At 34.2% G+C, this 25916-nt stretch overlaps 1 protein-coding gene across 1 annotated transcript; it reads right to left on the minus strand.

Moving 5' to 3' along the window:
* Window positions 1-25916, minus strand: LOC149486683 (voltage-dependent T-type calcium channel subunit alpha-1H-like). The gene is made up of 34 exons (XM_089698423.1): window positions 25813-25916; window positions 25437-25570; window positions 25085-25182; window positions 23409-23580; window positions 21036-21312; window positions 20870-20962; window positions 20555-20787; window positions 20143-20257; window positions 19472-19561; window positions 18779-18932; window positions 18613-18651; window positions 17096-17289; window positions 16009-16192; window positions 15721-15931; window positions 15424-15633; window positions 14488-14605; window positions 12243-12398; window positions 12035-12169; window positions 11648-11818; window positions 11284-11484; window positions 10839-11125; window positions 10415-10584; window positions 9933-10099; window positions 9048-9156; window positions 8667-8797; window positions 7052-7197; window positions 6004-6196; window positions 5584-5733; window positions 5345-5506; window positions 4516-4734; window positions 3984-4176; window positions 3151-3720; window positions 2847-3076; window positions 1-2760 (listed from the first exon to the last, which is right to left on the minus strand). Exons 1-34 carry the CDS (start codon window positions 25903-25905, stop codon window positions 1993-1995), a joined length of 6573 nt encoding a protein of 2190 aa, XP_089554549.1. The 5' UTR covers window positions 25906-25916; the 3' UTR covers window positions 1-1992.

The following is a 25916-nucleotide window of genomic DNA, read 5'->3' on the forward strand; positions in this document are numbered from 1 at the left end:
TTTATTTAATAATTTATTTTTCAACCTAACATGTCGTAACTCTGGCGATGGCCAGCTACGTTAACAGATGTACTCAACTAATGAACATTGTTCATACTTCTTAAAATATTATACAGTCAGTACCGAAAAAATAAACATCATTATCACGAAATTTTCTTTTATCACGAAAATACTATTCTTAATTTACTAAATTCCTTTTAATCAATTCTTAGAGAGTTTGTTAAGAAAAAGAATGTCTACATTATGTAATGATTTAATAACTATTGTTAATTATATATATACTCTGTGAAAATATTAAAATTTTAAGGTAAAGTATGAAAGGTTGGAAGACGTTGTGTAATAAAAGTATAAGTTCTTTTTAAAAAATCGTAGAGTTTCATTACGAAGTCAGTTGGTCTGAAAAGTAAGAGAACCGAATATTTATAAGAGAATAGATTCATTGTTGGAATGATATACTTGTTAACTGGTAAGTGAATATTGAAGAATGACTTTAAAGAATAGTTATCATGAAGTTATTAAATACACGTGACATCGATAATGCACTATGTAACTTCTACACTACATAAATCGAGTTCCATGACCATCCACCATTTACTTCACAAGTTTATAATATATTAGAAATAGGAAAGGCACAGTCGAAGTATAAATTTATTGCTGATGTCCCTAACTAGTACCACTGTCTATCTGTTACAATTACTACATAGACACATATTAGAAACTTACAGGATATACACACATATCTATCGGAAAAGATGAAAAATCTGTGTAGATTAGTTTTGAAGAAAATCTTTTACTATTTAGCGAACTATAAAAAGAAAATTGTAAGAACGTTGATGAACGACTAGATACACCAAATATAAAAATATTCATTGCATAATTTATATTCATCATAGTTTTTGAATCTGGTTCTAAAGTAATGATATCCAAACAATAAGTTATTTTAATCAATTAAATATAATATTTTGGCACTTTATAATTTTCTGTTGCACTTTTTTATGTTTAACAATTGCTCAACAAAACTGAACTCGAACATAATTTTAGCATCGTTTTTGTTATTTTTTTGGTTTAACAATCGGAACTAATGGCTTTAAAAATATTCCTAGGTTCATGTACGTATTAATAGTAAATATGTACTAAATTACACAATTCTGTACGAAAATAGGATTCTTTTATATTCAGAGAAAATACAATTTCGTTTTAAAAAAGAGAAATATTCAATTCGCGAACGTTTGGTTCTGTTGTCAATCCTTAAGGTACGTGACAGTGACATAAATATAATTATAAATAGATGCTACAATACTAAACAGTCGTTTACTAGAAGTTCCTCGCGACTAAATATACACAAACAATAGGCTTTATTCATCGATGGCTTAAACAATAACTTTCAATGATTCGAAACCCGTAATACTATACATATACAAAATCAATTTTAACATTCACATTGATCCTAAAACAATGACTACATATAAACATTAATAAAAATAAATTAACAAACCACCATTTCGTTGAGGTTCATTGAAAACGTTTAATGTCTTTACACATAACGAACAAAACTTACACAGCAAGCACCGTACTAATTTACGAGATAAAGATTAAAGTAACACCAGCGTTCGTAGAAAATGTACCACCACCACAAATTGACTAGTTCTAATAGCTATCTAATTCAATACGATTTAATTAACTTAATTTTTTAAAGTCTGTATTTCATGAACCGGCCGCAAGTAGAAAACTCAGGTAAAGGATATCTACAGGTAAAAAGGGAGTGTAAATGATTCCAAACGTTTTAACACTTAGTCACAAAACCACTCGAACATACTCTTCACAAACTTTAACACTATTACGTAACTCTGAAGCAACCGAGTTCAAGCTTCGAAAGTCTTTCACCACGTGTCCTTTAGAGGAATAAGGAGAGGAATCGGAGCACAGAGGGATCGGGCGAGACTTGCGTTAGATGTACACCTCGTGGTGCTGGTGCGGCCGGCCCCGCCTGCACTAGGAGCCGCACTCCGACAGCTCCACTATATCGTCCGGCTCGGCCCTTTCTGTGTCTATCTTGCGTCTTTCAGCTATGACTATCCTAATTTTTTCTTCCTCGGTAATAGGTTGATCTGTTTTAATTGACGGATCTTCTTTCGATCGGAATGATGCGTGGCTCACTTCGCTCGCCGTCGCGGACTCGGTGGACGGGCGGCGTTTAGTCTTATCTCTTAAGCTCTGTCTCGTGGAAGGGACCGTGAGAAGCACGGGGGCGGGGCGAAGCAATCTCGCTTCTTCGCTGCGCAGGGAATTTCTTTTGTCGACGCGTTGGCGTCGATTCTGGGCGAACGAATCCCTTCTCGGGGGACTGCCGGGCTCCAGCTCGTCGACGTCATCGGCGTCGATGAAGCGGGCGTCTTCCTCGTACAGAGCGGCCGGAGCGTCGGTCGCGGAGTCCTGTCGTCGGCGACCGAACGCGTGAGGGGAGAGAGAAGCCCTCCTCTGCGGTAAAGCGGCCGGGAGCAATGCGTGATGGGAATGTAATGTGCGGCGACGGCGAGGAGATGGTATGGGCTGAACTTTGGGCTCGCTGTACGTGAAGTTAGCAGGCAATGAGGGTACCTTGTTGAGGGGCCGCGGGGAGCTGCACTGCTCGAGCGCGCGGCACAGAGCGCGGTCCTCCTCGTCGTCCGCTTCTCTTTCCAATTCCCTTTCCAGTTCCACGTCCATATCGATCTCGTCTTCCATTTGCTTGTGGGATTCTTCTAGGTGTTTCATTAGCACCTATTGTGAATAGAAACATATAATTAACAGAGTGTTTATTAATAATAGCTAAGATTTACTAATAACCAATATAAGTAGATACTTACGGCGACGACGACATTGACGAGGACGAATTGGGCCATGAGTACGAAAACAACGAAAAATATTGGTGCAATAATAGTAGATACACAACAATTTCGCACACAATCTACAGAGCTGTCGCAGTCTTCTCTTAATGTGTCTTTCATTATACCATTCCAGTTGTCACCAGTAGCTACACGGAACAGTGTAAGGAATGCCATTCCGAAATTTGCAAAATGAGCATGTTCTCCGAGACCTAAAAACATTTGAAAATTACAAAAAGGAAATATAACTAATAGCAATTTAGAAAGAAAATTAATCTATATGTACCTTGGCAAGGAATGTCATCCGAACATTCTAAACGGCCAAAGAGTTCAACGCCCAAGGCAGCGAATATAAAGAATAATAGAAAAAATAACAGCCCCAAATTGCCCACTTGCGGAAGAGCTTGCATCACCGTATCTAACAACGCCCGAATCCCTTTGGCCATCTTTAACAATTTTAAAACCCTTGCAATTCGCAACACTCGCATCACTCTCATAATAGTTGGGTTTATTGGTATAATGTTAGTCTCTAGCTCTTCCAAGACTATTCCAACAATGGACAAAATTACAATGATCACATCGAGTTGATTCCACTTGTCTTTCAAGTAAATCTTGAACCCGAGGGCAACAAGTTTCATCGCGGCTTCGAGTATGAACACTGCGGTGAAGAAATAGTTAAATATTTTCAAAGCATATTGAAGTGCTGGCGGCATCCTGTAATATTCTATAGCCATTGTGACTACGTTGAGCCCGATAACGCCGGCTATAGCCAGGTCGAAATATTTAGAAGTGACAACGTTGTGAACGAACAGGCGTGTTTGCGAATAGTCCGCGTAGTACGGCCTTTGATGCATTTCTGAAAACAAATGTGTTAGATTGTATATTTTTTTTTTCATTTACAATGGTTTATGTTTTCTGTGAAAAACATAGAGGTTTAATTGAAACATTTTTTAGCATCGATATCAATGTAATATACGTAGCAATGTATCGTCAATGTTATCAATAAATAAATATATATATTAACTATAAAAGCTATTAATCAAAAAACAAAATATTAAATCAGTCAATAACCAACAATTTTGTCAAAAAAATATACTTTCAACTTAAGAAAGAACTCACTTCGTCTCTTCTTTTCCATCTGCAGCGCTCTCTTGGCGGCTCTTCTCACTCTCTCTTCCTTCTCTTGTTCCTCCCGACATCTGTGGAAGTTTTCCACAACAACTCCCACAAACATGTTCAGTACGAAAAACCCCACTAATAATATGAACGCAATGAAGTACAGGAGCCGCCATTCTGAATAGTTTACTATTGGCTGTTGGTATAAAAAACAATTAATGAATATTTATAGTAATTTCCAATGTGATCGTCGTTCGTTTTATTATCATAAAACCATCAACCAAAATAAATAGAAATCTGAAATTAAATTAAATCTAAAAGTAGATCAAATCTCAAATTAAACTTTACGGTTTCAATCCCTAAAAATGTTTCAGGCATTACGTTATTCCACGGATTCTACGATCATAAAGCAACAATTTTTCGGATTTTTATGAACTAACTAACGAAATTTTTTTATGGATGTTAAAAAAAACTAAATCGTTATAAAACACACATAATTAGCAAATATAAACCACACCTAACCACAACCACATACCTGTTGATCAACCCCAACGGCATCAAGGCCAGTGTACATGATATTGACCCAGCCATCCCTCGAGCTGAGCACGAACAGGGACATGAGAGCTTTGCCGAGATCGTCGAAGTTGTACTTCCTGTTGACCCACACGTTGCCCTCTATCGCCAGACAATCCGATTTGTTCTTCACGTTCTTTATGTTAGCGCCTTCGCAATAGAAGAACGCCCCTTTGAAAAGCTGCGACACAGTATATTATGAACTGTTTATTGGATAAATCTAAAGTTTGGAACACATTTTTTATCCTAGAGAATAAAATGTTTCAAATTTTAATTTATTTTTCTAACAGTACTGCTCCATTAAGTAAAATACAGTATCGTCACAGCATAACCCATCTCAAGAGATATGCAGAAGTGCAGTGGGAATAAAATAGGCTGATGATGATAAAAACTTTTTTAGATCGAGTGTGTAGATTTAAATCGATATAAAATATAAATATTGAAGAAAAAATCATAATAATTATCAATTAATGTATTGGTTACAGGTAGATTTGCAACCTTGTCCAAACTAGCTCTAGGATATGCGTTAACATGTGCCACATTTGTGTCATGTTAATCACTGTATTGGTATTGATTGACGGGAATACCTAATGTGCATACAATACCATGCATAAATGAGATAGATTTATAATACACAACTTTTTGAAACACTTCGATATAATATTTAAGTTTAAGATAATAAGTTTACGTTTGTAACCGAAGTAATTATTAGTAAAATTCAAACTAATTATTTATAAAATAACTCTATTAATTCTTTTAGTTGTAGATTTATACTCTATATACAAACTTACCTGAACTCCCAAAATGCCGAATATTATGAAAAAGGTGCAACAAATTAACACTATATTTCCGATAGGTCTCAATGATGACAATAAAGTTTGTACGACCAGTTTCAAACCAGGCGCTCTATTGATAACCCTTAAAGGCCTCAACGATCTGAGCAACCTGAAAACCTAAAAACAAATTAGAAGTATAATAATAATCCATCTTCATTAATATCCAATACAGTTAAATTACGAAGTTACCCTACCCTCAATATTCCGAATATCCTCGGGCTGGATTCAGACACTAAAGACATTAGCAAGTCGATAATAGATATGATGACTAATGAACCGTCCATAATATTCCAACCCGAAGTGAAATACGCTTCTGGCCCGTAGAACATTCCAGATGCTACCACCTATATAAAACAAAGGGGTCGTTTAGTTCGATATTACATTTGAAATTATGAAGCAATTTTCAGGAAACATACACATACATTGTACTGAATTTTACTAGGAACAACTTAACATAGGAAGTTTACAAGTTTTTAAAGAGGAATATTTCCAATGCTGTAACATATTTTTACTGACATTGGAAATTTCAGATGTTCAAAGAAAATGGGTAGCACACAAAGATTTTCAAGTGCGATATTTTTAAAAACATATCAGGATATAAAACAAGTCCTTACCTTAATAAACATTTCTACAGCAAAGACGACAGTGAATACGTAATTGGCGCTAGATAGAAATGCCCTTTCTTTAGAATCTGGTGGTATGTTCGGTCGTTCCATAGCTAATGTGATACAGTTGAGCGCTATGAACAGCAGCACTATGTTGTCGAACCAACTGCGTGTTACCATCCAAGTGCAGAACCTTCTTATGCTACAGATTTAGAAATTAATTTTACATAGGTAAATATTTTGGTAATACAGAAAACTAAGCAAAGCAAAAAACGAGGGTCGGAAAATTGGTGAATAATAGTGAAGAAAATGGAGAAATACCAATAAATATTTTACAATATGACACTAAATTAATGTAATGTAACATATATTTTTAGTCCACGTATATAATTATTTAAAATTAAATCCAATATAATTGATCTCGTTTTCCAAATACTAATTAATACGAGGCACGTAAATAATCGCCTCTAACCACCATAATTAAATTAAACGATTATTAAGTTTCATGTTTATTCGCAAAGTATTTAATTCCTACATATCCAATGAACGCGTTTATTCGCAAATAAATTAACAAATAATTGGATGCTTTAAGTAATTAGTATCGATATTATATTGGATATTGTCATATCAATATTATTGGCGTTGGTTAGGATAAATTGGTTTTCTGTGATCAACATTACAAAGACAAGGCTTCACTTGAGCCCGACATGCTATTGACAAATTATGAAAGCGATGCTAATAAGGATCAAAGCTCTTAGAATCCGCAATCTCCGTTAATTGAAATTCCTCCCGTATTGTGTGTGATGTTTCATAGCTTCTAATACTAGTGTTACACAACTAGGCGATAATTATTGTTTATTTAATGGCCTGATTATAATCTATTTGCTTTGAATTCACATACAAATTTATGTAGAAATTAAGGCTAAACAGATTTAGAAACCAATTTATTATTTTTTATTCATTTAAAATTAAAATACACTCGCGTTTAAGAAAATAGATTAGAATTCGGATCATGCAAAAAGCACACACAACGACATTGCCATAGCAAATAACTTACTTATTATCCGGAGCAAATATATAGAGAGAATAATCCTCTTTTTCCTTGAGACACCCTGTCGGCTCCATAAAACGAAAAAGGTCCTTAACTCTAAATCTTCTTCTGTCGAATCTCGAAGAAAATATACAAACATTGTTTATTGTTACCTGTAAATAAATTCACGTTGGATAAAATTCTTCCACCTTTGTAGTTCGCATTTTTAATGAACCCTAATAAAGATTGAGAGACAGCGTACAATTACATATTTACTTTTTGTTTCATCTTTCGCGACATTTTACAAATTTCATGCGATACAAATATTGAATACCGTAATTGTTTAATGAATTTTTAACAAAGGCAAACAAATGACTGATTTTATTAACCAAACAACGAGTACAAATAACAAATTCCGGCATCCAATTAGTCTTGTAAAAAAAGATGAAATGGAATCGTTGTAAAAATGTAACACAAAATGTATATCACATTTGATAAAATTAAAATTTTTCGTATTAATATTCTAAAAAGTTCCCTGGGGAGTCTAAAAATAATAACGATTCCATTGAATGAGTCACGTTAAAAGACCACTAGTACTCTATATTCTCAAGGGACTTATCATTTCAATTTCAAATTACATTTTTTAATATTAATTAGTAGACTAATATTATTAAATTTAAATTTAAATATGGGAACTTAAATATAAAAATAATGAAAACAACACGAAGAAAACATTTTCTGTAAATAAACTACGTTGTAGAATTAGCCCACATTAAGTGTTGCCGCTAGCTCTATGTTCTAACATTTGCTTAGCGACTTGACGTACTTGAATTTAATATAGAATTAAAACTTGAGTTGTGCTTGTTATACTATGTTGTTTGTCAGAGAAACTTTAGTTTTATAATAATGCAAATAAAAGCTTTTTTTATTTAAGATACGTTTAAGTTAAGAAATGTACCTTAAATTACATTTGTTACTTGTACATATAAAACACTAGAATTTTGTAAAATCTACGAAGGAAAATCATTAGCGATCGGTAAAAAATCTGAAAGAACTTCTTTCAATAGTTTATTTTTTTCCATTTTATACTTTGTAGTTCATTAATCAAGAACGAGAACTAGTCGAACATTAGTGTAGCGTAGAGCGGTCATTTGTCGAGGCGGTAATTATGAGAACTGACCAGTGTTGGACATTGTTCGTAAGTGGGTGTTTCATTTTATTCTCCATTTTTATCCTGATGCCTACTGCATTATCTTGATGCCATTTATATTGCTTATTTCTTTTGTAACTTAGTAGAGATTTATGACGAGAACTAAATATTCATAGGATAAATTAATAACATTTTCTTAAAATGGAAGGGGCAAAGTTAGTTAAGTATTTCTAATAATCTTGTAGCAAGTTGGTAATTAGTCTGTAATTGTACTGTACTGACTTATACGTGCTTATGCTGAGCGAATGTCGTAGCTAAGTTATGTTAGTCTATCAGAATTACATAATATCTCTACCAAATTAATTATTTGGACCTTATGTTAATTACCCGACAATTTCTATCTAGTAAATATTGTATTTTTGCTACATTCAAGAACAATAATATATACATGCATTAAAATAAACATTTCACAAATAAAACAAACAAACTGACCTCCTCATTGATCTGTTTGATCAACGGCAGCGGTTGGTTGTTCCTGGGCAGAGACTCGCGAGCGCGCGGGAGTTGTGCGATCTGCCCGCTCGATGTTAGGTTACTCGCTTTTACTTCTGATACTGATGTCACTAAATATATAAGTATCAATAATTTATGTGACTTAAATAGGTTTTATATAGGTTTACGTATTTATTAAAGTTTATCAGTTTATACAACATATTGTTTATAGTTTCAAAAGACATTTCATATCTATTGGTTAATGTAATACTTGGAAAAAATGTATTTCCCACTGAATTGAAAAATTTATCAATTTATTTTCCGTCAGTTCAGTCAGCATCGGTAACAGTATGTGCATATTGAATACTTATTGAAAGTTACCTGTTAGATAGTCGTTGGTTAAGGAGAGTCTATGAGGAGGTGATTTAACGGTGTCTAATCGAACTGTTGAATCTGATGAAAAACCTGCTTCTGGAGCTTTCCAGGAAACCTGAGATTGAATAATACGTAAATATTTCCGGTCTTAAATGGCTCATGCAAAGATCAATCTAACCAAAAAATAAAACCATTAGATTCATTTGTTACAGAATTGCGAGAAAGAACCCGCGCGTTTAATATTGCTGTGCGGACAAGTCCTAAATAAATATTAGATAGTGATTAGATGGGTAGAGAGAGCCACCTCACGCTGCAATTACTTCGCGAAGCAGCTCAGTTTAGTGTGGACATGAAAAACGACGAAGAAAACGCATGCGCTGTCATTTTGCGAGCCAAGTATTCTGTTTTGCGCAGCAATTAGCTCGCGAGGCTGCTTGCTCTGTGCAGATATAGTTAAAATTTTCAACGATTAGTAAACTTACATCGGGTACAAAAGATACGTTTGTGTAACTAGCATTTATTTTGGTGTTCTACTCTCGAAAGACCGCGTTGTGTCAAGTTCACAAGATAAAATCGTTGAAATATTCGAAATTAGATAATAAAATTATTGAAGTGAAAACTTCTTTAGCGGCGTTGAGCACTTTTTCTGTAATGGGTATAAAATCTTAAACTCGCGTCAGGACACGTGACCTGATCGAAAAAGCGGACGGATACCATTCCTAAATATCAAACATGCTCAACGTTAATAATCAAGTTTTCACTTCTGCCCGCACTCCCGGAGTTCAACCCGTCTTTTTTTGGTGTTCTACTCTCGAAAGACCGCGTTGTGTCAAGTTCACAAGATAAAATCGTTAAATATTCGAAATTAGATAATAAAATTATTATACTCACATCGGGTAGGATCGGCGTAGCATGAGCAGAAACTCGTCTAGCGGGCGCAGTTAGTACTCTCGCGGGCAGCTGGTTGCGGGACCGGTTGTTGGGCAACTCTGCCTGCGTGTCGTTCTTTATCACGTTTGACGATGAGAGGAGTATGTCGTTCTTGCGGAGACTTGATCCTGAGCAATTGAAATGGAATTTAGGTTGGTTATGTAGGTTGGATTGTTTTTTAGGTAGTGGATAGAAAAGAAATGAAAGAGTTATTTTTCGTCCATAACATATTATAAGAAGGGAATAGGAGTCAGAGTCATGAAGATGGGCGAGCTCTCCGTGCATTACGAGGCACAGGTATTTGGCCTTTCAGAAAAAAATATGCTTTTTTCTTAAAAGTCCCTAAATCATAGTTTATCGGAAACACAGATGATGGAAGATTGTTCTAAAGCTTAACCGATGAAAATGTTATCACCTGAAATAACGTTCACAATATTATTTACCATTACATGCAATATGATCCCTTCCATTATTCAAGATAACAGCGTCAGAATCAGAGCCAGTTCTCGGTTTCTTTTTCCTTAAACTCGGTCGAGAGAGTCTCCAGCTGTAGCCGCGTTGTACTCTGCATTTGTCTTCACCATTGATAGTTGGAGTCATTACAGTTAAACTCCTGATGAACAAGTTAAAGGTGATTTGAAGTTTAAAATTTATATCAATATAGAGCTAATCTAACAGGTTTTCACTTTATTTGCACAGGAGAACCAGTAAAAAAAGATATAGATTTATAGCAGCAGATAATATTATTATCATACAGTTTTGCTTAAATAATATTTTGGAGTGTGATTAATTCGATGTAGGAAAATTATTTTATTATTAAAATAAGGTCAGGAACCTATCTAAATTCTAATATCCCTACAAACTTACTTTTGCGAGCTCAGCAAGCTGGATTTATCACTAACATTGAGACAATTTTCGTCTTTAGCGATTGTTATTTGTAGATTCTTCTCCGGTAACATCGGTGATGGTACAGATCTAGGTGTAGTTGGAGTTCCAGGTGAAGTTGGTCTCGTTGGTGGAAGAGCTAAAGTTAATGGTGGAGGAGCTAGAGACATGGGCAATCTAGCTTTCTCCGAACCTAAAGCTGCGGCAGCTGAATGGAGAGTTAATGTGTAACTATTTGGAGGTTTCAGTAAACCTGGTATACTTGCACACTGAAAAAAGGAATAAATAATTTTCAATGTTAATTAACTGGATAATTTTGTAATTTCAAAGGTAATGTCACAGCGTACAGGTAATAAATATTGAAGAATGAATTAAAGCATAAAGTAAAGAAAACAATATTATGCTGTGACAAAAATGTTATACATACAGATGTGCGGTCAATCGAGTCCAAACTAGATAACATGGATGATCTCTCTAAACTTAAAGCTACGTGGAAATCTCGAAAAGACGCCCCGGGCTCTAATGTGGTGGAAGGCGAATCTTGCGGCGTGGCTGCTGTATGAGTTATCATTGGTACTACTGTACTGTTGCTGTGATCGTTGGCGGTGTTTGCTAACATTTTTGATTCCTAAAATGTGAAAGTTTCTTGAGTTTTACAAACTGCATCGATTACTAGATACACACAAAGATGAGTAGTGACGACAATTCAAGGCAACATAAATAAAACTTGAAATTAGACATCTAAAAATTAAAATTGATAAACATCGCCATACGAATTGGTGTTTACTGACCTTTTGGATATTGCATTTGTTAGATTGTGCACAATCCTTACAAAGCGTAGGATTGTGGGTGACGGATTTCGGTTTTCGTCTAGATTTTATCACTTTGTCTTTATTGCCGCTTGGATCATCTTTAGCTTTTCTTACGTCATCCGCCGATTTCCAATAGTTTTTTATTTCATTCTATTATTAGATAAATAAGCAAACGTAAATAATTTCATATTGTGAAACTGATAAAGAAGAGGAAAACAAAAGAAAAAAAATTAAGAGAATAATAGAAAGCGGGAATAATCATAGAAAAGAGCGGATAAAATAAACAAAAGTTTCGATAGACCAATAGGGTAAAGACAGAAAAAGACAAATAAAATATGTAGATTATAAATTTCTTGATCGTTTCACCTGAGAAAAGCTGTCACTTGAATGTGATCCTGAATTAGACTCATCGTATTGCAATTCGTTGTTGTCAGAAAAACATTCACTTGATAATTTTGACTTTGCCAATTCACGTTGTTCCCGCTCTCTTCTTTCGTTTCGCTAAAAATGCGATATTTTGTAAAGCGAAGCTCATTAAACTTAAACATTTAACGCATTTCCATATAACACATACCTCGGAACTAAACCCTTCTACTAAAATAGCAACAAGTAAATTAAATAAAACATAATTGCCAAATGTCATTAGCGCAACAAAATATAACGCAGCCCAATGACTCGTTTTTTCCATTCCATTAAATAGAACCACGTTCCAATCTTCTTGTGTCAATACCTGAAAATGTTGATGGATCCTTTTACAACTTATTCATTTTGCCAATAACTCTACCACAACATTTATCTGAAAATATTTCCAATAAATAATAAGCAAGGTGTGCTGTCACATCGTGTTTAAGTCGTGCCGTAATGTTGGTATAAGTTGTAAAGTATTAAAACGTTTATGAACTTAATACATCAATTAAAATAAAATAAAAGTTGTTAGTACAGAGCGTGTTTGTGTTATCAAGTTTTGCAGTGTTAGTGTACATTAAAAATTACACTGTTATAAAATTAACACAGACGGCGGTTTGGAGTACACAAGCAAAAGGGGTCCAGCATTACCTACTAATTCACTAACAAAGCAAGATGCACTAACTACTAAGCTTTTAAATTTAATGTTACATTAAACTGAAACCTAACTACAAACTAAATACATCAATAACAAATCCGAGCTTCTCGTGCCATGTTTATCATAAATATTACGTATTATTTCTGAGCAGATATCAATGTTTTTGCACTACAGTTGGTTTAATATTAATACGAGAAACACGCATATACCTCTACTTCATTCGAAAGGGGTCGCAAATAAATTAACAGTGTATTTGTCTACTCGTCTTTCAAAGCTTACCTGAAAGACAGTGACCGTAGCCCATAAGATGTTATTAAAATGTTTTCTGTCACATTCACACTTGGGATGATGCGATATGATCTCAGGGCAAGTACAGTCTCTCTCGGTGCCATTGTCTTCGACGAACTTGCAAAACTTACCACCGAATAGGTACATGCCCAGAATACTGCGTGGTGAGCCCGATGAGAAAATGAAAGAAAAACAAAATGCTAGGCGCATACGCCGCGACCGAACCGTCCTTAGCATTTCGTTGCGTTCACGACGATAAAACTGTTTCACAATGCCTTCATACCACGGTGTGGAAATAAAAATGCATGATATTGTATGGGTAAATGATGCTATTACTAATGAATGATATCACATCATTAGCATCGATCAATCGACAAGCAGTGTTATCGTCGTTAAACGCCACTACCAACGGTCTTGTTCTTGTTAATGTATTTAATTTTATGAACGATTTTTATTGTTATTCAGTGCATGTTCCCCAATAAAAGATTAATAATATTAACATTCATCTTTAAATACTGCCTCTTTATATGAAAATCATAAAGATAGATGCTATAAAAAGTTGTATGAGAAAATTAGGAGAAAAATAAAGTGCATGTAAGATGTCCATTCTTAAAATTTTTAACTGCATAAATTTATCATTCATGTAATGCATTCATGTAAGTCAACCGAGCGTTATGCAGATAAAGAAAATTTTAAACTTTCCTTCATTTAACACACTACGGCTTGTAATTTAACAGTTTAGAAGAAATTTGGAGAATCTGAGGATTTTGAGAAAGAAGAATGCAGGAATTTTAGTGAAAGTAGGAGAGTAATTGCATCAAAATAAATAAACCATGCTTAGTGACGCTAATTTAAACTGCATCAATTTATTCAAAATTTAAAAATAGTTTGAAAATAATAGAAGCAGCATGCAAAGTGATAGAGATACTGTTTAAAGTTTAAACTGAGTGGTTACAGTTGTAGTAGTGGGAATAGAGAAACTGACGAAGGTAGTCCGCGTATCGGTTCGATCGACCTCAATCTAGCCTACTGAACAAGCTACCTAAATTTATGTGCACGTCAACAACGTGTATGAGATTATTGAACGATATTCTGTTAATGATCGTGATACTAAATGACATCTGAGCAATTTGTTACGGATGGTTCTATTTGTTCTCTATGCAACACTAGGCTAGCGGTTACGCGACTGAACGCCTGTTTAATAAAACACCATGATGCAAGGTTGCAATCGAACTTAATTTCAATATTTAGACAGATAATAGAATATTATTCTTGCAGCATAGTGAGAGGTTTGTGTACTCGCGTGGTTAGTAGATTAGCCGTCACAATGACAATTCTCTGTTAACGGATGGTCATTCTGTCGTGAGTGTTTACTGCTGACGGACCCGAAGGTAAGCGTTTAGTATGTTGCAAGTTCAGTCTGTTTTTGAATTGTTTATTAGGTTCTTTAATTCAAAATGTTTAATACCTGAAAAACTGTGACAAAGGCCCACAAGAGAGTATCAAAGTTTTTTCTGTCACAATCAAGATCGCCATCTTCATCTTTCTTGCAGAATTTGCACCCGAAGAGGTTCATACCGAGGATGCTGAACGTTACCACGCAATATACGATTAGATAAGAAAAGTTACTACAGTCCTTTGATATAAAGAAGGAAAATGAAATCATTAAATCTAAAATGATAAGTGAAAAGAACAAGTGGAAATAAAATAAATAGAGAAAAAGCACATAAGCGTGAGTCACTACTGTAGATAAGATAATATTTAAGATTAATAGGAGAGAAAAATGTGAACAGTGTAGACAGTGGTGGTGTGTTGTGATTATAATGTTATTATAGAAGTAACTAACACAGGATAGTTCAAAGAAATAGGCGAAATCACTCACAGTTAAATAGTGCACGGGTTAAAGAATGCAGGTGTTACAAGTAAGTAGAAAATATTCAGATAATGTTAAGACCCGTATAAATCTTCTTTCGCTATGAAAAAATGAAAAGATTGCATAAGCAATCGGTTCATTGAAATGGCCTAGATATTGTTTTCTACTGAAGCAATAGAAACTACAGGGTATGAAATACAATTTTAAGGACACGAAGCGATGGTGATTGGAAGTTATAAATTTAAAGATATTCGATTTTGCTCTTTATTTTTTATTGAAGTTATTGAACCAAAGAAAAAATTATAAAAGACAGATTCCCAGAAGAATTGGAAAGATAGATAGCAGTTTTATTTTTTAATGATAAATTTAATAACTTTGATTATTTTCCAATAAATCTTGATTGATTTATAAATTGTATTTATTGCATGCATTTTAATAAAAATATTTTTAATTTTTATTTTTAAATACCCCACAAATTTAATTTATCTGAATAAAGATTCGATGTTTAAATAAAATGGTATGTATATTTACCTGAATATAAATATAAAAAGAACGAGTAACGAAAAAAACACGGCAACGTTGTCCATTGTCCGTAGCATTACGAAGAGTTGTCTTCTTAAGTTAGGCATAAATCGAACAAGTTTCAGTATTCTCAGTAGGCGAAATGTACGTAATACTGATAACCCAGAACTTCCGGCTAAATCATGTTCGTGACCATAACTTTGAGCAAGCTCAAATGCGCTGCACAAATTAAAAAAGAGTTGAATAAATCACATAATGCAATAACATATTAGGAACTTAGTTGCAATTAAAATGCTCAAGTAGTACCTCAAAATAACTATGACACCATCAAATACATTAAATCCATTGGAAATATATTTAAATGGGCCTTCGGAAATGATTTTAAGTATCATTTCAACCGCAAATATCGCTGAGAATACGATATTACTAATTTCCACGATTACAGTGAGCTCTTCTGGTTGGTTGTGATATTCGATGCCCATTGACAAAGTGTTTATTAAAATCGCCAACAATATACCTAAAATAAGCCATCAATAAATAAGATAAGAAGATTATCAGAAAACTAAAAATTGAATATTTAAATAGTACAAATACCTTGCTGAAAGTATTTGTGATTAACGATATTTTTTATATGTTTTCTCAGTAACGACATGAGTCTATTTATTCGATTCCATAACAGCGAACAGGCATTAGTAAATCTGTTCTTTTTTGTCTCCTTGGCAGCGGCCTCTGCCGCTATCAAATCAGCGCAACATGAAAAGTCTTCTATCTCTACGACCTGAAATCAAACGGGATTGGATGCCTAGCGCAACAGTTTATACCTACTAGTAATAAAAAACCTTTAGATTGATGGATTGATAAACAAGATGCTTGCGATTCTAGCAACGATAAGCACACAGAAAATTCGCAAGGTTTTTTCCACTATTTATTTCGAGTAAAATAAAGCTGTATTACATTTAGAACAAAGTTTAATGTTTTGCAATATATTATGGAAACTCGTAGAACTACTTTTCGTCATGGTTATGTTTGTAAAAATTGTATTTATTTTTTCTTAATTTCAAATAATATCAATGAGTACTTATTTTCCAATCTGACCTCAATTGATAAGTATAATCAAATATTTAAGTTTGCCACATTAACCAATCAATGAAATATCAAATATTTTCGCATCGAAAGAATTTCATTGTAATCTTACCATCTCGCTTACGCAAATTAAATAAGTAATTTGCTTCGAAATCTTACCATTACAATCCCAGTAACTTATGCCAATGCTTGCCCCGTAGGCAGTGCGACGGATAGTTCCCCGGAGAGAACAAGCAGTTCTTGACACATAAGTTACATATTTTTACCATACCAGTTATCTACCTTCGTATCAGTCATCTCGTCGCCGGCCCGTTTGCTGATGCCCTTGGTTAGTTCTTCGAAGAAGGAGTCTAGTGCCACTTGTCCCGTTGGCAAAGACGCGGATAGTGCCCCAGAGAACACTAGCAGTTCTGTAATCTTACCATCGTATTGTTACCTACCTTCGTATCAGTCTTCTCATCGCCGGCCCTCTTACTGATGCCCTTAGTGAGTTCTTCAAAGAATGAGTCCAAAGCCACTTGTCCAGTAGGCAAAGCAGCGAATAAAGCCCCGGAGAGCGCTAGCAGTTCTGTAATCTTACCATCATATTGTTACCTACCTTAGTATCAGTTTTCTCATCGCCGGCCCTCTTACTGATTCCCTTAGTGAGTTCTTCAAAGAATGTGTCCAAAGCCACTTGTCCCGTAGGCAAAGCAGCGGATAAAGCCCCGGAGAGTGCTAGCAGTTCCTGACACGACATCGCTCCGCCAGCCGCAGCTCGCTCCTCTGCGGTCTCCGCCGGGAGGTCGAATTCTACGCGAATTGAATTGTCACGGGCGTATGGAAGTTCTAGCCCAGAGGGCGTTTATACATTAATAGGCATCATTGCATTGGTGGATCTAATTTCTGGTTTTATGTTATAATCTTATATATAAAAATGAATCGCAAAATGTGTTGGTAAGCGCATAACTCGAGAACGGCTGAACCGATTTCGATAATTCTTTTTTTATTGTATTCCTTGAAGTACGAGGATGGTTCTTATGTAGAGAAAACGAAAACATGTACCACGGGCGAAGCCGGGGCGGACCGCTAGTTATCTATAATTATAATTACAAGCACACCAAAGTTCTTGACCAGGGGTAATTTAATTTGAGTAATGGCAAATTGTGGCTTAGAACTTAGTATATAGTCTATAGTCTATTCAATGTGTAAATTAATCATGGGCGTATTCACCTGCTGCCCTGCTGCGTGCTGCAGAGCTATTTCATTTCATATACATGAAGTTGTGTGTTACATTTTTTTATCTCCCCTAATTACAACGCTGTTCATACTATTATAACTTACTTTGTCTTAAATCTTTATTGATATCTATTCATCATTAATTAATATTCCATAGGCCCTAGCATATTACATTTATTTAGTGCTTACTCTAAATCTAATATTAAAGTGTTTCTAACATCTATTGTTTTCTTAAGTTTTGACCTCTTTTTTCAATTTACATCTAAACTAGTAGGAGTATTCAAAATTTGTACAGCTATTCAAAACTAGTTGGCCTAATTCTACATCTATATTGCATTGTTATATTCCAACATTGATCATACATTTTATTTTTATTATAATATAGTTAGTGTGTTACATTTCCTCTTTCATGCCTAATGCTTATTAGTAATTCTTATGAGATTTGTTATCTTTAACGAATTACGATAATGTTAAATTCATGAAACCATTTCATATCATCTCAATAAAAATATTGTGTTTCGTTAGGTATTCTTGTATAATTTGAATTTACATACAATATTCTGATGATTATAAAGAAATAAAGTAATATCTTTATCTATGTTAAGTAATATTTATTTCATATTATCTTCAATTGGAATCAGAAATTTTACTACATGTATTTTACCTAAATTCTTAAATTTCATATTTCAGATATTCCATAATATCTATCAACAACATTAATTGTAAAAATACAAGTGGTTTATGAATTTTGATCTTAAGGAACAAAAGAATATATTATAATATGCTAATAGTAAACATTTGATAGATCTACAATTTAGAGTACAGATAAGTATCAAGAGGAGGGAAATAGAAAATTTAGACAGCATGCCCGTCTAGATCTACGATAACTAGACTCACCACTTTGGCTCTTAAGCCAGTCACGTTGAGACAATGAATCTATAAAATTGAACTGATTATTAACTGGGGAAAGCATTAGTTCAGTTGCCAAAATAGACAGAAAGTAAAGTGATTGAAATGTGATGATTATAATAAATTGGGGGTTTTTAGGTGATGTGATACATACCGGTTTGCGTCATTTTCTCAGAAGAGCAGACGTTGTTAGGATGTGCTAAGTGTGGAGCGTTTGGTGCATGTAAGAGCACTGTGTCACTGAACATTACTGACGAGCGGCGACGCGCGAGCGACGGCGGCGAGAGAAGAGACAGGTTCGATGCGTTCTATGTGAATAGAACATTTAGTTGTATTAAAGTCTGGGATATTACTGAATACTCGTATTTTTAATTTTGACGAACTTTGCCCACAAATTCGATTACAAGTGCAGTGTTTTAGCAGTGAATCCCATAAACAAAAAATATATATTTGCAGTCTCTATCTCTATTAATGTATTTTTTATCAACTAACATTCTTTTACACCATTATTATAAAGTGAAATTACAAACAAGAGCGTGTGTGCCGAGCACACGTGACTGAAGTGAAAATTCTTTGGCAAGATACAATGATACCAAAATCGTCGCCTTTCTCCATGACGTGACGGTATTGTCATGACGCAACCTTGAAATTTTACCCTTAACGCGCCTACAGAAGTTTCACTTCAAAAAAATATGAAATTAAAAAATATATTTATTTCATACTCAATGACAAAAAATTGAAAATATCAAAATAAAAAAGTTTTTTTTTTTCAAAAATCACTCAGAAATAAAATCTAGCTAACAACAGGTTAAATCCAATCTCATGTATCGCATATAAATGACATTACCTCGAGGTCCGCAGCCGAGAGCGAGGGCACACGCAACAGGCTCGGTCGGCTGAGCGGCTCCTCTATATCTTCTGAGCTCTTGCCGTTACCCTTTAAATTTACTCAAGTATTATTATGTAGAAAGGATCGAGGTAACCTTAGAATATTGTTTGTATATTTATATGTTTGCAAAGAAAGGTAGTTGTGGCAGTTGTGGGTTTTTATCAAATAAAAAAACGTGTCCGAGTACTAGTGTACACACGTAAGAAGTCAAACTTCCTTATGACCTTATTTTTCAAAGAATAATTAACTACATATATGCAACTTTACAGAAATACGTCAATCACGCGTGGTAGGGATTAAGATGGCGCCTAACGGAAAAATGTAACGCGTAACGAAAAAATGTTACACTAAATTTTTTCTAACCCCAATAAAGAAGTTTCCCTTCAAAAAAAATCAAAAGATACCTAACTAAATCCTTAAACAATAAAAGCACAAAAATAGGATATTTATGTTTACAATAGCATGATGATTCCTAATAAAATGTATTATGATTATCGGAAAAGGGAGGACAAACACAACTATAATGGTAAATTACAAGTTTTGTAAGGATTGTATAGCAGCTATATCGAATTAAAATAACTACTTTATAACAGAACTGAAAAATGCGAAAATCAATAAAGGTATATTACCTGAGGATGTAGTTTCGGGCAGCGGGGATGATGTTGTTTCGGTCGATTTGCTGGCAATTGCAAAGTTTCCCGACTTGTTCGCCATTGGAGTTGAGCTCTTTGATATCGGTAAACCCTGTAATAATTTAACGGCTTAAACTTTGTCTTTAGTTTTATTTATTTTCAATTTATCACTTCGGTAATTTAATACAATTAATTTAGGTTCCTAACTATTATGTTTTGAAAATTTAAATCTTTTTTAGGTATTTTATTTATTGTAAGAGAAAATAGCTATAATTTACTTTTATAAAATTACGATATTTTATAAAAGTAAATTATAAACTATTTCCAAGATGTAAAAATAAAACACTTCATATAAATGATAAATAAACTTCAAATTATAGTAGTTTCACTAAAATGTTTCTTAGCTAACCTGATTTTTTTCGCCATTCTCCTTTTAAATCTCCTCCACAGATGCGCTACGTATTTTACGATTTCCGCGTAGCACGTAGCAGGTTCGCTGTTATTCGTAGACGATGCCAAAGTTGAAGATGAAGTAAAGCGGGCACGTTCCGCACGCATTCGTTCCATTTCACGTTTTTTGGTTTCACTGAATTGAGTTGCGATTACGACCAAGCAAAGGTTGATCATGAAAAATGATCCAATCTAAAAAACATGCCGAAAGAAAATGAGACTTGTATTTTCTTCACCAAATTCATTACTAGAATGAAAAGTAATAAACACTTACGACTATGAGCAGCACGAAATAAATCCAGTCCCAAAAACTGTGCGCGTCCTGTACGTAATACATTATATCCGTCCATCCTTCGAGAGATATTACCTAGAAGTCGATAAAAAGGGATCACGTATAAATTTTACTTTTTACAAGTTCCACGAGCAAACAAGAAACTTACTAGAAATATAGCGACCCATGCGAGACCGATATTATCGAAAGAGATCGTTCCTTGGAATGGATTGGAGCCTCGCTGGGTACAGTTTGTGTAATATTGATTCCAGTTTACACAAGACGTGTTCGTTGGAGTGTTGTATGAAAACGGTTTAGCGGTCTCGTTGCATACAAGAGGCCCGTATCGGTACGGAGGAAAGTTTCCGCACAGATGCATCCCGCTGTCTTCGGGCGTCGTACAGATGTAGTCTAGTTCTTTCGAGAACTCGTAGTAAAACGATATGCTGCATTCAAATATAACATGTTAAAAATACTGCCATAGATTAGTCTTTAGTCATTTATTATTTACAATTTTATAAGGACTCTTGTGATATAAAGTTGATTTTTTTCAATTTAATTTTTATTTGATTTGTTGATTATTTTTGGATAGCAACTAAGTAATGATACGAAATCAGGATAAAATATTAATATTATATAGCTTATACTATACATGATAATGTATAAATACATACTATAACACAAACATTGATATACATAAACTAAATTGACGTGTGCATAACTAAATAGCGTAACGTGATTGTATTATAAAAGCCGTAAGCACGGAGCGATTCAAATGAACTAATTCAAGCATTATTAATAATCATGCGATTACTGAAACGTTGAATGGCACATTGAAAGGGCATGCGGACAATGAAAGCGAAGGGGAAGGATAAAGGGTAAGAATAATTAGTTACGGATTTCAATGTAATTGCCGATTAAGGGTATTCAGAAAGTCAGGTAAACATTGAATCTGAAATGATTTATGCCGGTGGGCCACTCGATTCACGTTAATAGCAGTTCGAGCGTAATAGCGATCTTACTAAGTTGCCCTTTCTTGTAATTCAAGAAAAGACCACAACACCGAGAGCAATTAAGTACATAAGCGAATTTATCTTCAAATGGTGCGAACATTAGTACTTAGTATATTTTTTCTTGTTTTTAAACATCATGTTCATAATATTATGTGGTGTAAATTGCAAATTAATATACGGCCATTAACCAAGTCATTGATGTTATTTGTTGATGATGTTATTATATAAATTGATGTGATATCTGTAGTTGGATTATATTTTTTAGAATGGTGTGAGTATAATTATTTACATTTTGTGCATTTAAATAAATTCATAACTTTGAAAAATTGTGTATATACTGTAGTAATAGATATCAAGAGTAGATAAATAAGTGTTGTAGGACTATCTGTCGTGTAGTTGAATTTGAACAAACTGGCAGTTTTATGTGTTAACCTGAACGAGTAATTAAAATGAAAAATGGGTTAAGTGTTGTGAGAGCTAATGTCATAATAAAACTGCCAGCTCGTAAGGGAAGCAGAAACAAAAGCACATCTGGACGGCAGATGTGTAAAGGTACACGTAACAACAATTCCAATGTTTTAAGAGAAACACTTATTTTATCGCAAATTCTTACGAGTTGATTCTGACGCGCACTCTGTACCATTCGGACAGGTCTCTGGAACACAAATTGATGAGGTGGTGACGGGTGTCATGTTCCTACGATCTGTTCTACATCAATATTAGTATGATGTACGAGTCAAAAATACAACAATTATAAAGTTTCGAATGCTCGTCTGTTGCAGCTGATATGTACTTTTCAATGCATAGAACTGCATTTTTAACTCGTTCAATTTCACTCAAAATATAAATTCAAACAATAGGGCATGTAATAACTACGTAATATTTCTACCACAAAAAACTCTGTCTCATCAACTTCATGTAGAGTTTTAATCGTCATATGCAGGAGTTAACGCTATGTATCTAATTGGATTCAAGTTTCGCACCTCATGAATCACCATGCGAGTATCAAAAACTGTATTTCATGTGAGTATTGACGGAATGCAATATTTAAGTGTTAAATGTAAGCATTGACCGCATGCGCATTTGTGTTAATAATGTACTATATAAGTAATGTAAAATGTTGAATGAAGTGGAGCAGCCCTGGATGTGCTCGACATAAGCGTTAAATATTGCATGCAGTCAACTTTAGCGATGGGACGTGCCGCTAAGACTAGCGATCTCGAGCAAATGGTATGAAATAAAAAACTCATTTTTACTCTTAGATAAATATTCAAAGAGCTGTTGAAATTTATATTCTGTTTCCGTTATTCAATTGTTGGACGTTCTGCAAAGTCTCTTTTGAGCTAAAAATATAGCGGTATAAAATACTGGATCCATTGACGACGGTCTCGCAATGTTGAGGTTTTTCAGATGGAAATTTTTAACAAATATTATTTCTTCTGACAAAAAATATGTTTTATGATATCAATGCATCAAGTATAAGGCAATATATTAGTAATGGGGTCGTGCAATAAATAAAACTGACATACTTGGGTCGGAGCACGTTCGTCGGGAGGACGAGTTCGCATCGCTGCCTCAGAATACCTTCCCACAATTGCACACCGACTATTCCAAATATGAAGAATACGAAGAAACAAAGCAGAAGAACATTTCCTAACATTGGCAATGTATCCAGCAATAGCATCACTAGAATTCGCATACCTGTAAAGAGAAACTCAAATGAAATGCCTTTTAAATATAACAAAAACAATTACAATAGAAATAACCCTTTTCGATGAAAGTGATCAAAAAGCAATTACTTAAGATTTATTGTTCGAACTCACTTCGCTTATTCTTTTATTCTCACGAATGAATCAGTGAATAACAATCGAAATTAATTACTTTCGTTAGACCGCTTATACGGGTGCAATTCATTAAATTTAATAACCTATCAATAGGCACGTAACAAAGCTCGCACGAAGAACTTAATATCACTATTAACAGTATAGCATTTAATCGATTCCGAGTATTAGGTTTTCAATCTCGTCGTAAATCTCCATTTAATTTCCGTACACATAAAACCTCAGCGAAAGCAATAAATTGTGGCTGGACAAATTAGTGCCTATGTTACGTCTAACCACGCGCGGGGAACCTCGATTTAATTTGCGGCGTTGCATTGTCCTACTTGTTTGCAACTCCCAGATGAGATTTAAACTTTACCACGTCTTTGTTTGAACCCGCAACTAGCTATTTGCAAGCGGTGACCGAGCAGCCGTGATTTATGAAAATTTACCTCCGTTCACCTTTGTTGTTGTGAATAAAAGGATTTATAACTAACGCGGGCGAGCGGAATTAAGCACTGTTTTAAATTTTGCACTCCAATACCCCGTGGACCAATTACTGCGGACAGATTAATGTGGTAACCGTTTTCATTGCGTAGGCTTAATTTAAATTATTCAACATTGACAAATCATGCATAAAATATTCATGTAGTGTTTCTAATTAGCTGGTTTAGTAATGTTTACCATCCCAAAACATCCGATCGCTGAACGCTGAAATAACATACGAAAATTCCGCTGAAAACTTAAATTGTTCGTATTTCATATATTCACATTTTAGCTAGATAATTTATTTAATTTATAAAATAAAGGCCGTGTATGATGAGAAGCTCTAAAAATGGATATCTTAAAGTTAAATTTCGTATAATGGCTGCAAACGAGTATGGAGTAGGGTAAAATGAAAATTGACTTCGCCAACGAGTTTGCATGATCTAATATATTCTCAATAAGTACCCGCTACGCCTGTGCTCTGAAGTGTTTGATATTCACTTGTTGCGCGCTGTACCCACCTTTAAATACCTTGTTTCTACATAAATGTGGGTGTAGTAGTTTATTTTATACCTAATATGATAGAACCAACATTTATTATTTAAAATAATTGTTTGTTAGTTTTATGGTTCTTTTGAGAAAGGGGGAAGGTTTCTTCCAAAAAGTTTGTGATAGGAAAAAAGTTTGGCAGTTTCCTTTTAAGGATTAAAGTTAACCTATATAGTTCGAACATCATAGTAATAAAAAATGTATAGTCGTAACTACAACCTTCTTTTTAATAGCTATAACGAAATTATGGCTTATTAATTCACTTGAATATTATCAAAAGGTTCTTTTTACATTATAGTATACTTATGTTTTAATTGGAAATAGCGTATAATATAATATAATATACTTACTTGGTATCCTGTTGATGGCTCTTAGTGGACGAAGTACTCGGATTGTCCTTATCGCTGATAAATTTATGTTTTCCACGTTCAATGCATACTCGAGCGCTCTGGATTACAAAGGAATAAATACATATTAATCATAACATAAAATTAATATACACGCAATGTCACGTATACAAAAGTAATTAACTTAACATACGAATTACTGGTAATGACAACTATAAACGGTGTTAATATTAATTTTACAAATAATTATTAATGAATTGAATCATCCTTGTTTGCATGAATTTTATTAAAATTTTGTTCTTTATTAATATATTAAGCTAATAAAACAGGTTTAAATTATGTCATTATTACTTACCCAGCAAAAACAATGAAAAAGTCTAGTCTGTTCCATGAGTCAGCGAGGTATGTGCCGTGTCCATACACACCCATTGCAACCATTTTTATCGTCATTTCCAATGTGAAAAATGCAAATATAATGTCATCGAACACCTAATAAATACACACAAAATAAAATAATAATTAATTGAATCTTACGTCACTGAAATTAAGCAAATTTAAAAGAAAAAGAATGGCGCCATTGATGCACTGCGCCAAAACACGCATTCCATTTTCAAAGTATTTTTAATCGTCGAGTCGACGAAAAAATTATATATTCGGCCAGTACTCACTGCTCAGTATTGGAACACAATAAAAACTTTTTGCTTTCAAAATAGTTATTTATTATTATTTACCTGTAATATTTTACACCTATTTGTAACACACTGATCATCCACGCAGGGCTGATACATGCCGAGAGTCACACAGTTCAGCAGGATTACCAGCATCGATATTCTTT

The sequence above is a fragment of the Colias philodice genome, chromosome 8 (genome assembly GCF_061535455.1).
Source record: "Colias philodice isolate Cphi_HAF_F1 chromosome 8, ilColPhil1 Martin Lab GWU primary, whole genome shotgun sequence".
NCBI lineage: Eukaryota > Metazoa > Arthropoda > Insecta > Lepidoptera > Pieridae > Colias > Colias philodice.

Excerpts from the sequence above, each read along its gene's own strand:
- LOC149486683 (XM_089698423.1), bottom strand. The coding sequence starts at position 25,905 with ATGCTGGTAATCCTGCTGAACTGTGTGACTCTCGGCATGTATCAGCCC. Across the intron at positions 6,197-7,051 it reads ATATTTGCTCCGGATAATAA|CATAAGAAGGTTCTGCACTT; the intron begins GTAAGTTATTTG and ends CTAAATCTGTAG. Across the intron at positions 3,721-3,983 it reads GATGGAAAAGAAGAGACGAA|AAATGCATCAAAGGCCGTAC; the intron begins GTGAGTTCTTTC and ends ATTTGTTTTCAG.